This window comes from Aulostomus chinensis, chromosome 12, assembly GCF_037954235.1.
Source record: "Aulostomus chinensis isolate RoL2024-O1b breed Wild chromosome 12, RoL_Achi_v1.0, whole genome shotgun sequence".
Lineage (NCBI taxonomy): Eukaryota > Metazoa > Chordata > Actinopteri > Syngnathiformes > Aulostomidae > Aulostomus > Aulostomus chinensis.
Window position 1 is genome coordinate 13,253,386 of NC_141331.1, and position 15,226 is coordinate 13,268,611.

A 15,226-nucleotide genomic window follows, 5' to 3' on the forward strand; every position below is an offset into this window, starting at 1 on the left:
GATGGGAGGTGCCTGCAGCCAGCTTCCTTAAAGGAGTAGGGGTTTTGTTTGTTTCTCCTCTGTGCCAGAAGAAATGACAGCCATTCCAGCTCTTTCACAGAAAACACATTCATCTGTGGGAGAAAGGCAGCCGCTGATCTCAGATGAAAGGCCAACGGGGGCTGCTTTTGCACAGGAAGGCCGACTGTACATGGACTTGAGTGCAGGCACGACGTAAACCACGACGCAGAGAAGGAGGCAGCAAGACTGAACGGAAAGATTCAAATAAACATGATAAGCTGATAACGGAGTGATGCGTCTGTGAGGCCTGTCACAAACACAGCCTCAGTGTTTCTCACCATCAAAACACAAACATGATGTCACACATAAACGCCAGTATGGATTTTATTTGAATTCAACTAAATAAGCCCAGTTATACCTGTGCAGGTTTTTAACATTTTTTGTAAGTTTTCTGTCTATAATGAGATATTTTCATGGAGCATAATATACATTATGATTTGTATGAGGGGCCCTCTGTTTGAAGTTGGACTATAAATAACAGTGGTCAGCGAGGTCACGTTCACTTCATCTCAGCAGTTCAAATTCAATTAGAGGATACGGCGTTTGTTTGAAAGGTTTACTCTCCAAACATGGCTGCCGACATGATGCTTTCCTACTCCAAGATAAGGAAACGCATTCGGTTTAAAAACACGGAATCTAAAAGAAAAAAGAGAGGAAAAAAAAAAGAGTGCAGCTATGATATTTTATATTTGCAGATTTTATTTTTAAAAAAACAAACAAACTGCAAACGTATCTCGTGATTCAACTGCTCAAAATAAATCTGTTCTGGTAAAAATCTAGAATTTTTTTTTTTTTGAATTGAATTTCTTTTCCAAACTGTGAACTTTTCAGTTGAAATGATTCTGGTGATGATCATCGTTGTTAAAGTCATTGTTCGGTTATTAATTACGCAATACTTTAATTGCACTCATAGTTTATTTCGCTATCATCTCCTTTGATTCCTACTGCGTCCTTTTCCTCAGAGGCTCCGTAAATGGTGATTTGACCTCTTTGCTGACGCATCGAGTCACGCCGGGTCAACGTAAGGTGGTCAACGTGACGCAACAAACAAACAAGCAGATATAATAGGAATAAAAAACAACTATTTCGCTGGTTCACACAATGGCTTCTAAACATCAACTCATTCATTCTGCAAATTATTTAAATCATCTGTTTTATTTCTAAATCATGAAATGTCAGCGTATTTATTTAGCCACAAACACGCAATCAATAAAACAATGGATAGATTTTTATAGAAACACATCAGGAGAAAATACGAGAAAATGATTCTCTTTCATTATTAATCTAAAGTTAATGTGTGTGTCGGTGTGTGCGTGTGTATGGGAGTGTGGTAGTGAATGAGTGAATATTTGGAGTTTATTATTATCATAGACGCTCGCTCTCTCTCTCTCTCTCTCTCTCTCCACCTGAATCAATAAATTTGAAATATAAATGGAAATGACTGACAGGTCTAAGATTATGCTGCAGTAGCGGGGACAGTGACCACCTCTATCTCTCTCTCACACACACACGCACACACACACACACACACACACACACACACACACACACACACACTTCCATTCCCTGGAGGCCCGGTGTGGAAGCAGAAGCGCTCTTTGCGTCACCTCCTGCCCGAGCTCCAACCTCCCCCAATTAGCTAGTAGAGTGAGCGGAGACGCAGCGAGGCCTGAACTGAAACAATGTCGTCCCAGATATTGTCCTGTTGGCTCTGTCAACTAGTGCGGGTCCAGACTGTTGTCCCACACACACACACGCACGCCGGATGTGAACGTCTCATCAAATAAAGCGAACACTCAAAGAAACGGTAGTTCTCCACTACATCCATGTGTAACGACTGTAAGAGAAACTTTAAGTTTTAGATGAAGAAAATCAAGTTTGAAAAAAAAATGTTTTAGTTTGTAGTACTTCGCGCTCATCAAGGACTCTTCAGAAGTCGTGTAGTTACGTCATAAATTAAACACCATCTTTACAGTGACGTCAAACTGTCCTCACATGTGGACAAGTTGCCGGTTCGCGGGACATATTTGCTTTTAAAACACACCCCCCTCTATAAAGTAACAGCGCATGAAAACAGGTGTGTGTGTGTGTGTGTGTGTGTGTGTGTGTGTGTGTGTGTGTGTGTGTGTGTGTGTGAGAACGCAACAAAATACGTACAAGGCACTATGGGGAACAACAAACAAACAACTAACCCCCCCCCCCCCCCCCCCCCCACACACACACACACACACACACACACACAAGCTTCCATCGCCACTAATCGATACAAGCCCAGCAGGAGCCGAACAGGAACCGGCATCACACACTGTATGAGTGACCTTTCCCAATCCCCCATGGGTCACCCCGGCCCTTCCCCTGCACACTCGGCCACTGGAGGGGCCATTAGCAGGTGAGCTGACGTGCTAAACAGCTGAGATGAACCCAAAGTGTACTACTGTCTTCTCCGTAGGAGACACCCAAACTATACACGCGAGATACGATGCAGCTTCTCTGCCTGATATTCTACTCAACATCCCTGCATGTCCACAGCATCCTGAGAGAGAGACAGAGAGAGACAGAGAGAGAGAGAGAGAGAGAGAAAGAAAAAGACAGTAATGTTGCACAATAATAGAGAGACAACGTTGCCCTGCAGTCATGCAGCTGCAGCATAAACAGAGCAACTTCCTGCTGCAGCAGACAGCAACAATCTTGCACAGCAGCAACCAACAAGAAGCTGACAGTTTTCTTCTAAACAAAAAAAACAAACAACAAAAAACAAAAACAAAACAAAACAAAACAAAAAGAACACAAAAAAACATAAACCCCAATCTTGGATGCAGCAGTGTAATTTATTCCTGATGGAACACTGGAGAAGTGCATGTTGTTATCTGGCCTCTCAGCACCACACAAGTGCATCACAGTGGCCTGAGGCTTTTTTTTAAGACCATTTAAATCAATAATAGAGCTGCAGATGCATAAAGATCTCAGAGTTCACACCCAGCAGTCAAGTTCAAGTTCACGGCTGTTGCTGTCCTGCTATTGGGGGGGGGGGGGTCCTAACTGGAAATGAAGAAATGATTTCTACCCTTTGATGGATGGGATCGTTCTGACTGAAATGAAACATTTGAAATCATTATTTTATCTTAAATTCAACCATTTTAAATGTTAATCTTCGTGTTTCGTCCAGCCACGTTTTTCAGGGGCCTAAAAAGCAAAACTTTTTTTCCTCCTGATTTGGCCGTAGGACACACACGTAAATGCAAAAACAAAATAGAAACAAGCAAAAGAAATGTTTAGCACTTGCAACACCTTTTATTATATTTTGTATTGAGTATTTTTTTTTTGTATCACAGTAAGGAAGAAAACACCTCTTAAAACTTTGAACAAAAGCACGACGAAACAACTGTCCATGTTTAGCTCTTAATTGTACATATTTATAGTAAAGAAACATTCTTTATAAATACTGTTTCATCTGTAGCAAGTAAATACCATAATTTAATTACAAATGGATAAATATGGCAGCTGATATTTACAAAAGGAAGGGGTGTAGTTACAGAAAAACAAAAAAAAACAAAAAATCAAAAACAAAACCAAAAAAAATTTTGTAAAAGAAAAAAGAAAACTGAACGGCACAATGTTTATTTTCCTCACAATCTTCCAGATAGTATTTCACAATTCAAAACTTGCAAAGCACGAAACATCACAAGTTAAGCCCAGCAAACTAAAATATACATTCACAAGCATAATATTGTGGTCTGTTGGAGTTAAATGTTAACTTTGGCACTCGTTCCAGTTCATAGATGTTTAGTATAGTACAATCAATTTGCCTTCAGGATCACAATATTCAACATTATAGTACAATTTTAGTGTTATATGTGCACTAAAAGTCCAGTTAGAGAAATAGCTACCATTGAAGAAACATCTATACACCAAAGACTGACAAACTAGCACAACCAAGTGGGCTCTTAGGAATTATTTACAATATGAAATACACCTTAACTATTATACATATGTTCCTCTGTTGGTGATCATCCCTGGCCAGTCGAAAAAATAATAAAATAAACACGTATTTGTGTGCCTCTGGTGTGCATGTGTCCCAATCTCCTGCTGGATGCTCCAGTGCTGTGAAATGAGAGCGTGTGTGTGTGTGTGTGTGTGTGTGTGTGTGTGTGTGTGTGTGTGTGTGTGTGTGTGTGTGTGTGTCTTAGTTGTTGTTGTTTTGTTTTTTTTCCAGTTTTAAGTCCTACACATACCATTCACTGAAATTGGAGGATAGGCCACTGTGGCTGGTGGGGTTGTGCACAGCCGAAGCTGGAGACATGGTGGTGTTGCTTTGGGTCTCGGTGGTGGGAGACACCAGTCCTGGAGGGGTGGAGGACTCGTAGCCAGAGCTGGCTGCTGGTGAGGAGTCTGATGCTGGTGGGGAGGATTCGTGGACCTGCAGGAGAAAGAGACACAAAGATTTAGAGCCAGACCGATGATGAGTGTTACTACTGTTGTTACCATGGAGGCCTGCACTTGCTGCTTCACCTTCATGTGTTTCCGTAGAGAGCTGGGATGTGTGTAGGACTTGTCACACATCTTGCACAGATAAGGTTTGTCCGACGTGTGGACGTGCATGTGTTTCTTTCGGTCGCTGCTGTTTGCAAACCTTCTGTCGCATCCTTCAAACTCACACTGGAACGGCTTCTCTCCTGCACCACCAGAATAAAAAGCATTTTTTTTAAAACAATAAAACACACACACACACACACACAACAAAACACAAGAAACACACCCTTTTTTGGGCTGAGAAAAGATGTAGATATAACATGATGTGTTTCATTCAGCTTCAAGTTCCTAAAATATACAATACAGCACGATCCCTGTTGCATATTCAAAGTTCTAAAATCTTATTTTAACTGAGGGGGGGGGGGGGGTTGCTGCTTCTTATTTAGCCTAAATAATGCGCATAGTGATTTGAGGGGGTTGGGTGGGACAAGGCCGTCCTATAGGCCCACAGAAGGCGCACCATTTGCTTGAGAGACAATAAAAATCTAATTAGCACCTGGGTAATTTCATGGCATCGCACCATAATGCATTTTCCCGAGAAAATAAGTCGGGATGGCTGGTAACGGGCCTGTCTAGCACCTTAGCTGCTATCAAAGAGACGCGTGAGAAAACAGCCTTTGCGCATGAACTGTAAAAGTACTACTACGCCGCTTTAACTGCGACACAACTCATTCAAAACAAAGGGAAATACGTCATAATTTATAATCTCATCCTTCAGTCTGTAAGGTAAAATCAGATGCATGGCCAGGGGAGAGATACACGTTACCTTTTACTGACAGAGAAGCTGCTCTGACGCCAAAACGCGCCCACAGTTCCCTCTGACCCATTTTTTTTTTTAAAGTTGACCCCAAACAATAAAAAACACGTCCAGACCCCGAGGAGTGACACGAAATGTTCTACATGGGAATAATTGATTAAAATAAAGCCCGTCTAAACACGCTTGGTCTCTCTAGTGGATCTAAATCTTCTTTGCCACTATACTACTTTAACAGCCTAAAAATAGCCGCTTTAATTAGATCCGCTTGCTCTTGTCTGGACACCAAATAAGCGCTTATAAAGCATCACGAGCTTTTACTATTCCATACATAATTTAAATCAACAAACCTGTGTGCGTGCGCTTGTGTATCTTCAAGTTTTCCGAGCGTGCGAAGACTTTTCCACAGCCGGGGAAGGGACACGGGAACGGTTTCTCGCCGGTGTGCACCCGAATGTGGTTCACCAGTTTGTATTTCGCCTTGAACGGTTTGCTCTCCCGGGAGCAATCCTCCCAGAAGCAGATGTGGTTGGTCTGCTCCGGTCCGCCGACGTGCTCCACCGAGACGTGCGTGACCAGCTCGTGCATGGTGCTAAAAGTTTTGTTGCAACACTTCTTTGGGTTGCTGAGCTGGTCGGGGTCGATCCACTTACAGATGAGCTCCTGCTTGATGCATTGCTGCCTCATGTAGCGGAAGAAGGCACCGGGGTGGTGGTGGGCTGCCATGTTCATCCCCATGTTCATATTCATGGAGCCGTACTGGTTGTGGAGCTGCGCCGCCGAGTACGGGTCGGCCCTCGGGCTGGAAACCTGATGGTACTGGTCGGAGCGTCCGAAAACTTCTCCCGGTAGTCCCAGCCTCATTTGGCCGTTGAGGACATTGGGGGATCCGTGGGAGCCGTGCTGATCGTGGATCCCCGGGAACAGAATGTGGCCTTGAGTGTCTGTGTGGGAGTGATGGAGGGATCCCGCCGTGGGGCCAAAAATAGTGTGCTGACTGCTGGCCGGAGAGGATTCTCCGAAGCCACGACTGCGAAAGAGAAAGTCCCTTGTGGAGTTGAAAGGCGAGCTCGCGTACGACGTGACATGGGCGGCGTGAGCCCCCAGAGCCGCAGCGGGGTAGCCCGGCGCCTGGCTGGTGAAGGCAGAGCTCTGTCCCGGGGAGAGGTCGTGGTTGAGCTTAAACGCACCCATGTGCGCCGAGTCTACAAAGCTGTTCTGTGCCAAACTCAAGTCTCTCTCCTGCATCTCGCTCGCTGAGTGATGCCTGGCAAACGAGCCCACTCCCAGTCCGGGAAACTGGTGGCCAGCATCCAGTAACATGATGTCAAAAATGCTCTGGAAATCAGCGCAGGGCTGGAGGCTGCAATAAGTTAGATTAAAAAAGAAATAGAATCAAGCGGTGATGCTGTCACTCAACAACTGAACTTCCAACCTCGGAAACACCATATCAGTGATTTAAACCGTCGCTCCGCTCAAGAATTTAAAAATTAATAATAAAAAAAAAATACTCGGATATCGAATTTACTTTGTTGGCTAAAAATCCAAATGAAGGAAAGACTTTCCTCGTGTCCTCTTGACTGCTGGCTCGGGAAGAAACAAAATTATTTACGGTATTATTCGTTCTCTGTGTACACAGAGAAAAAGTAGTTGGAGCATCTCAAAAAATCGCCGTTCCGACTGGGCATGGATGTGTTTGTGTGGCTTGCCCGTGTTTATCGCGGAGGGTCCCTGTTTCTCCGTGGACTGGCCCTACCTCCTCTTCCGCCCCCTTTAACTGGAGCCACTTCACTCATTCGGCGCAGCCTCATTGGCCGGCGAGCCTCATCAATCCCAGGTGCCCCTCCAATAGCAGGTAGCGCCTGCGCCACTTAATAGCGCAACGCCATTTTCCACTAATAATTACCGCCTACTTTTAGGAGAAGCTTTTTTTTGGGGGGGGGGGGGGTGAGGGGGGTGCAGGCGAGAGAAACAAGAGAGGAGGACAGAACATGTTTTTGTGTTTGTTTGTATGTATGGCGCGGAGCGGCGGTATTGAAGAAGAGAGAGAAGAGATGGAGGGAAGATTTAGAGATGGAAGGCGGTCAAAGTTAGAGGGTCGCTCCAAATAGAAAGTCGATTTTTGAAGAGAAGAAGACGGACACCGAACCGTTTTACTTTAAAATGACGTAAAATGTCTACAAAAAAAAAATGTACGATGGAAGTCATTATCTGATATTTGTGGTGCTTTAGTTTATGAAATATCATGTATTCAAATTCTGGACATAGCGGGGCAGTGGACGTCATGTGGTCAAAAAAATCTGCAGGATTAGCAGTTATGACGATGACTAGTAATCATTTTTTAAACGATACACTTGCTCTAAAATTGATGAATCCATTTTATTTTTTAAAGCTTCATTTTAATAATTTTAGTAGATTCGTGTCATTTAGGTCTGACTACATTCTGGTGTCATTCACCAGAAGTGTGTGTCTCCAGTGGTTTAGAACACCGCTGGGCCTGGTGGTGCTCCAGTGTTCACACACCGGCTGTTGTTGGGTCTAGTAAAGGTTCCACAGTGGTTCTCACAGCCACCGCAGCAATTAGGGAACATGTTCTGGTGGTGAACTGCTCTCAGATCCAAGTTAACCGCTGGTGACCTGTGAGGTCGAGTCTTCCTCCAACTCATGATTACGACGATTGAGCTCTAAAAGATAAAGTTGGATGTTGCCATTTTGTTTTCACCTCTAAAAAATAATTTAAAAAAAGATGCAAAGAAAATAATCCGAGGGAGAGTTTAAGCAACAGTTCACTAGTAAACGTACTTTGATTCAAACGCAGACACACGTTTGACTGAATGGCGGACTTTTCCACTACACGCACGCACGCGCGCGCGCACGCACACACACACACACACACACACACACACACACACACACACACACACACACACACACACACACCGCAACTGCTCATAAGTCAAAGGAAGTTTACTTACATTTTCACCAGATCAGAACCACACAAGCATCCCCGTCCCGGACGACACGACTCCATCTGTCCTCCTCCACCCTGCGAGCTCCACCATCTCCGGGCCACAGACGCTGATGAGGGCGAAGAGGAGGAACAGAAACGTTGGAAAACTTAGTGAAATAGCGCGTCTCTGAGCCCAGAGTGAGACAGGCTCTGAGCATTCTTCCCAGTCTATTGCAGCCGGCACCACAGGAAACGCAGGAGCTGATCCAAGTTCAAAGTCACGTCTGCCGACCTCTATAAGAAGTTCTTTATTTCTCTGGAAACCCGCAAACCCTGCTGGAGAAAAAGGCGAGAGAAATAAAAAAAAAAAAAAAAAAAAAAAAAAGGAAAATCGGCCACGGGCGCTTGCATGGCTGCGGGTTTCCCTTCTGCTGGAGGAGAAGGAAATAAATTTCCCCCCATAGTACAGCATTTCAACAGGTTCAAGCTTTCATACGTTAAACTCAGAATAAATATAAATCATGTGAAGCATTACTGACCAAAACTGGAGACTTTATCACTGAGGGGACACACGGCGCGACGCCTTTGTGTCATAATGGGGCGCAAAGGCGCGACCTGTAGTTCTACTTTCTGTTACTGACAATATCAATATGTTGACACACTGGAAGGTTTACTTGTGTGGTTTCCGTGACCTTGTGTTTCATGGATGTTTGACCTATGACCCGTTAAAACCACATATGTTGCCCTCTTGACTCCTTTTGGTAAAATGACCCTGTTTATGACAAAGTGTCTTTGTTTTAGTATGGAGAGAGAGAGAGAGAGAGAGAGAGAGAGGTCCCCCCCCCCCTTCCTCCTGAGGCATCAACCGCTCTGGATGATTTACAGGTTCTGTGTTTGTCAATAAAAACAAATTGTTGGAAGTCATGCAGATTCACATAAATAATAAAGTGGAAGAAAATAGGAACAAATTTGGCACAAGTTGAGAAAAATTACGCAGAAAAAAACGCCAATCAAGTATTTAGGAGAGACACGTTAATATTTGATGATGACATTTTGTCTGAATTTGTATTTCTTATAATTGTTGATATTCATGCGTCTAATATTTTAGGTGTAAGATTTCCACTCCAAAAAAACCCGCACTGTTTTGAGTGTTTCCAGAAGCTTAACCATGAAACTGCACGTGAAAAGCCAGGTTTAAAAGTTAAAAGGTTTTGGAAGGTTTAAAGTTTTAACCCCCCCCCCCCCCCCAAAAAAAAGTGGGACATATATGACCTGATGAATAATGACAATATTAAGTGATGTATGGAGGAAAAGAGCGTGCACTCAGACGTCCGTGCTATTGTCCTGGTAGATTTTCAGGACTGCGACTGTGCGTGCGTCTGTAAGTGAAACAGATCCATGTCTGAAGGCTTCTCCTCATTATGAAGTCCATAAATCAGTTTCCACTTGCAACAGGCCCTTCATCACTCTCCCCACGATGGTAGTCAACTATAAAACAAGTCCAGGAGGAGGAAAAATCTGATGCTGCAGCTTGAAGCTTTTGTATTTATGAGCAGTTCCTGAAAAACGTGAAAAATACACACACACACACACACACACACATATATGTTTATACATATATATACATATACACAGAGACATATATATATATATATATATTTATACACATACACACACATACAACTATATATCATAAAGACATTGAGAGGGTATCTGGATTGAGACGTTTCAAAAACAGATATTGTCTGCTGTCAACATGGCGTCAGATCAGACGGTTTAACAAGTGTCGATAAGAAGAAAACAGCAGAAGTCGCTAAATACCGGATGACGTGGGAGGCGGAAGACTGCTATTTATTTACTCCTGCACGTCATAAAAAATTTGATTTAAATTGTCTTTTTTTTTTTTTTTTTTTTTTAGCAAATGTGAATTTCTTTAACTGGACTTTTGTTATGAAGAATGGCTGAGTGTAAAACATAAATCGATGTATTTTTTAAATAGAAGCAGCTACTGAATCTGAAAGTCTGTGTGTTAGAGCAGCAGGGTTATTATTTATTACTTATTGGAATTAATAGTTTAAAATAAAGAGATGAAAGGTAAAGAGCAGTTCAGTGTTTTATTCAGTTCATTTATTTTTTTGTAGTTCATAATTAATGGCAGAATAAGAGCAGAAGTGGCACTGTCTAACAAAGAAGGAGCATTTCCCAGCTACACGCTCTTAATTGCTATTTCTGTGAGAAATTACTGCAGGGTGTTGTGGTGTAAAAGCTTCAAAACATCAGGAGAAATAAAAACCAAACAAACATATTTGAGTAAATATAAAATCAGCCACTTCTATGGACTGGTCAACCGCCCCCCAACTCATCCAGCAGCAGCAGCAAGCTTTTATCTTTTCATACTGCGCCGTCAAATCAAAAATAATCGGTCAAAGATTAAAAAAAAAAAACCTACTTGTCACATAAAGTGACATTCCGGTCATCCAGACGCAGCAGCGCCGGTAAACAGAGCGTCGCAAAAACAGATCTGCTGGTAACTTTGTGAGTACAACTTTTTGTAGTCAACAGCGATAAAGAGAGTGAGGGGGCGGAACCCTGCTGAGCCCCTGCGCTGAACGACAGCCAATCGCTTCGTTCTCCTAACTGCCAGTCACCGAAATCCGTCCAATACCCGCAGTGCCATTTCTAAACTGTATTCCCCACTGTGTCCTCCAACTGTTGTATGTTCTGCCAATCGCTTGAGGACAGAGTGGGAAAAGGAGCAAGCAGAGTTAGAAGCCGGACAAAAGAACTTATAGAGCCCTTATATCCATATTTTCCTCATGTTTTAGGGCGCGTGGTGAGGTGACAAACAATTGCGGTGAGTGCGGATGGACTAGTCAGTGTAGTTATGGAACCCCCTTTAAGCAAGAGGAATCCGGCGATAAGATTAGCGGATTTGGCAGCGACTCAACCCCTTCCTCATCAGAATATGACAGGCTTCCCGGGGCTAGGGGGGCATCACCCTCTCTCCCACCATGCCCACCTCCACCCTGGGGAGCTGGGCAACGACCCCGGAGTGGCACTCACTCCATTTGGACCAGAGCACATGGCACAGACAAATGCTCTCAAACATAGCCCCTCTCAGCACATTCAGAGCCACCACGAAGCCCAGACCGCGGCATCTTTCACTTCTGCTCAGACCACAGTTGGTTTCCCCGTGGCTCACCCCCACTCAGGCTACTCAAGCAGCAGGGACTTCATCCTCAGGAGAGAACTCTCAGCCTCTGCTATGCATGCACTTGGCGACCAGCATAGTTCCGCCTCCTCCCCTCATCACCATGGCATGTTCATCTCCCCAACAGGTGCTTATGGGCACACGGAAAGTGGGGCCCATTCACTTTTCACTGGACTTCACGACCAAGCGTCCCCAGGTTCCCACCACCATGCTCTCAATGGGCAGATGCGCTTGGGTATACCGGGGGACATCTACGGCAGGCCGGAGCACTTCGCGCACAGGCCAGAGCACTATGGACCCTCCTCTCTTCACAGCTACAACTCCATGAACCTCAATGTGAACATCGCTTCTGCTCCTCACGGAGCGGCGGGCGCGTTTTTAAGATACATGCGGCAGCCCATCAAGCAAGAGCTAATCTGCAAGTGGATCGAGCAGGAGCAGAGTCCCAAAAAACCCTGCTCGAAAACTTACAGCACCATGCACGAGCTGGTTAACCACGTCACGGTGGAGCATGTCGGGGGACCGGAGCAGAGCACGCACGTCTGTTTCTGGGAGGAATGTCCGCGGGAAGGAAAAGCTTTCAAAGCGAAGTACAAACTGATCAATCACATCCGAGTTCACACGGGAGAGAAGCCCTTCCCGTGTCCCTTCCCGGGCTGTGGGAAAGTGTTCGCTCGCTCGGAGAATCTGAAGATTCACAAGAGGACTCACACAGGTCAGTAGAGCTCATTGTGTCATCAAAATACCACGTTATGGGTCGAGGGGACTTTGTTTTTGTAGTCACATCTCGCACGGATCGACAGCATGGCCGTGCGTAATTGCGCACACGCCTGAGAGCAAAAAAAAAAAAAAAGTTGCAGTCATTGACTAATCCGCGCGGTAAACAAATGTGTTCACTTCCCTTCTTTAAAATTTCCTTTTTTTAACCCCACCGAGGCACATGAGGTTGCAGTGAGAGGATTAGTGCGCAGGATGTGCTGAACGTGCTTACGTACAAGCAGGACAGCGCGCAAATGTTATTATCACCGCGCGTAGGACGTTTACGCAAAAAAAAGTGGCAGATTTATTTTTTTCTGTAGTTGCTCATTACAAAATTGCTCAAGTAGGACTGAGAAGAGAGAACCCCGATATCCCCGCAACACTCGGCGGTGGATTTGCATCAGACAGTTGAGGCTGGAGACAAACTTTTAACTGCGTCAAACGTTTCCGTGACAGCTAGTTTGGCTGTTATTGCGTCATCCGAGGGTCTTGTTCGTCAAAGAGGGGGCTTTAAGTTCTGTTATATGACAGGCCTCTTCAGAAAAGCCCCCAGGGAAGGAAATATTTAATGTTTCTGAATATTAAAGTGCAGGTTAACCACGTTGTTATGATGAAAGTAATTCAATACATTTTTACGTGTATGCAGGATAGGTGTGTGTATGTGTGTGTGTGTGTGTGTGTGTGTGTGTGTGTGTGTGTGTGTGTTTAGAGTTATAACCAGTCCACCATCACGGTACATAAACGGCTCCTGGTGGTCTCCCGAGTGCCCCCCGCCCCTCCTCCTCCTCCTCCTCCTCCTCCTCTCCCCAAATACATGTATAACCAGGGGGCCTTAAGGCATGTTACACGTGTTCACACACACTTTGGACAAGTGGGTGTGGAGCTCCGGCTCTGCTAGTCAAGTGTAGTGAACGAGCTTTAACGAGGAGGAACACCCCACCCCCACCCACCCCCCGGTGGAGGTCCTGTCTGGCTACACAGTTTTACGCAAAAACGCTTTAAGAATGCCGATTATTGAGCATTAAGATGAAACGTTCACCTTTCTCTGCGCGCGTGTGTGTGACTCTGATTGTTCTTATTTCTCATTCATTCAAGGAGAGAAACCGTTCAAGTGTGAGTTCGACGGCTGTGACCGAAAATTTGCCAACAGCAGCGACCGGAAGAAGCACTCTCACGTCCACACCAGCGACAAGCCTTACTACTGCAAAGTGCGCGGCTGTGACAAATCCTACACGCACCCGAGCTCGCTGCGGAAACACATGAAAGTGCACTGCAAGTCCCCACCGCCCCCCACCACCAACTACATTTCCTCTACGAACCCTCTCGGGGACCCTCTATCGCCGAACTCGGAGCTGCACAGGAGCCGCTCGGCGAACCTCTCCTCCCCTCAGGTCACCAACCTCAACGAGTGGTACGTGTGCCAGGGGAGCGGGGGGCCAAACCACCTCCACACCCCCTCCAGCGACGTGCCAACGTCAGATTCAGACGACGAGGACTCTTTTAGACACTCAGACCCGAGGACGATGCTCTGATGGCCTGTTTACAATCACGTGACTGTCTACTCGCCGTGTGTGTGTGTGTGTGTGTGTGTGTGTGTGTGTGTGTGTGTGTGTGTGTGTGTGTGTGTGTGTGTGTGTGTGTAGATTCGTGCTGGCTTGCAGTATCGATCATGATATTTTCACTGTGGTGGTGCGGTTACTTCTCAAAGATGGTGGAGGCAACACAAGCTGACCCCTTGACCTTCCCTAAAAAAAGTATTTACACAAGAAAGTGAAATTCAGTTAACTTATTTGAGACGAAAAATACAAATATTATATATATATAAATATATATATAAGTATATATATGTGTATATATATATATATATATGTGTATATATATATATGTGTATATATATATATATATAAATAAATATATATATATATATGCAGACATACACACAGTAATTGAATCTTCCAATCCCATTTTTTAGACATTTTTAAGAAAACCAAGGGTACTGCTTGTAACAACCCACCACTGACAACATTTTCTTTCTTTCTTTCCTATTTTTTCATTTTATGGGATTTTTCTCTAACATGTGGTACAAACTTTGATAAGAAGGAAAAAAATGTGTAGGCAGATGTCGAGGGTTCCAATTTTCAGATTTATACATGTGTTTGGATGGGATTTTTGTAATATTTAAGAACTATTTAAGTCTATATTTTATGCAAACAAAAAAACAAAAAAAAACACCACCACACGCTCGTTAAAGAGTAAGTCCCTGGAGACCCTAAATGTATACACTGACAGGCTTTGACCCTGTAGGATTTGTATATATGTAATTGTACTGATGCTTGTGAATGTTGTAGTTGTAATTACACACACAAAAAAAAAACAAGAAAAGAAAAAAGAATTGTTGTTTTGTACATTGTAATTTATTTGCTGGTATCAATGTTGTACTGGAATTACAGAAACACCAAAGAATAATAATAATATTAATAATAATAATAATAATAATACCAGTTTTGGTGATGCCTAGTACCCTGCTGATATTTCTTTTAACTTTTCTTTTTTTTTTTCCCCGCTCAACTTTTCTTCAATATTTGTTTCATTGTGTTTTGTAAAAGAAAGAACATTGGACTTGAATAGGCTGTGTAATGTTAACTGTCCCTTTCTCGCATGCCTTTTTTTAGTGACCTGTCTTTTCTCTTTGAGGTGCATGGTGCCAGTTGGACATGATGGATATATATATATATATTATATATATATACTCACACAAAAGAAAAGTTCAACCATGATTGTGCACACCCTTGGTGTTCAAAATTAAATTCAAAATATAAAAATCATGCAAAAAGCAAATTAATAAACAAAAACCAGGAGATATACAGTAAATAGTAAATAAGTGTCACATTATTATAATTTATGGGCGGATTTAAACACAAATTTTGACTTCTGGAGACCCAAACTGGAAGATTATGAGACG

General features: G+C 43.8%; 2 protein-coding genes across 2 annotated transcripts; one reads left to right on the forward strand and one right to left on the reverse strand.

Annotated features, from left to right (window-relative positions):
- Positions 1-3,204: 3,204 nt before the first annotated feature.
- Positions 3,205-9,046, reverse strand: zic2a (zic family member 2 (odd-paired homolog, Drosophila), a). The gene is made up of 4 exons (XM_086221223.1): positions 8,320-9,046; positions 5,695-6,707; positions 4,570-4,733; positions 3,205-4,477 (listed from the first exon to the last, which is right to left on the reverse strand). The coding sequence occupies exons 1-4, from the start codon at positions 8,373-8,375 to the stop codon at positions 4,283-4,285; spliced, it is 1,428 nt and encodes a 475-aa protein (XP_086077349.1). The 5' UTR covers positions 8,376-9,046; the 3' UTR covers positions 3,205-4,282.
- Positions 9,047-11,019: 1,973 nt separating this feature from the next.
- Positions 11,020-15,226, forward strand: zic5 (Zic family zinc finger 5). The gene is made up of 2 exons (XM_086220257.1): positions 11,020-12,220; positions 13,360-15,226. The coding sequence occupies exons 1-2, from the start codon at positions 11,179-11,181 to the stop codon at positions 13,794-13,796; spliced, it is 1,479 nt and encodes a 492-aa protein (XP_086076383.1). The 5' UTR covers positions 11,020-11,178; the 3' UTR covers positions 13,797-15,226.

Excerpts from the sequence above, each read along its gene's own strand:
- zic2a (XM_086221223.1), bottom strand. The coding sequence starts at position 8,375 with ATGGAGTCGTGTCGTCCGGGACGGGGATGCTTGTGTGGTTCTGATCTG. Across the intron at positions 6,708-8,319 it reads GGTTCTGATCTGGTGAAAAT|CCTCCAGCCCTGCGCTGATT; the intron begins GTAAGTAAACTT and ends AACTTATTGCAG. Across the intron at positions 4,734-5,694 it reads ACACAAGCGCACGCACACAG|GAGAGAAGCCGTTCCAGTGT; the intron begins GTTTGTTGATTT and ends CTGGTGGTGCAG.
- zic5 (XM_086220257.1), top strand. The coding sequence starts at position 11,179 with ATGGAACCCCCTTTAAGCAAGAGGAATCCGGCGATAAGATTAGCGGAT. Across the intron at positions 12,221-13,359 it reads TCACAAGAGGACTCACACAG|GAGAGAAACCGTTCAAGTGT; the intron begins GTCAGTAGAGCT and ends CATTCATTCAAG.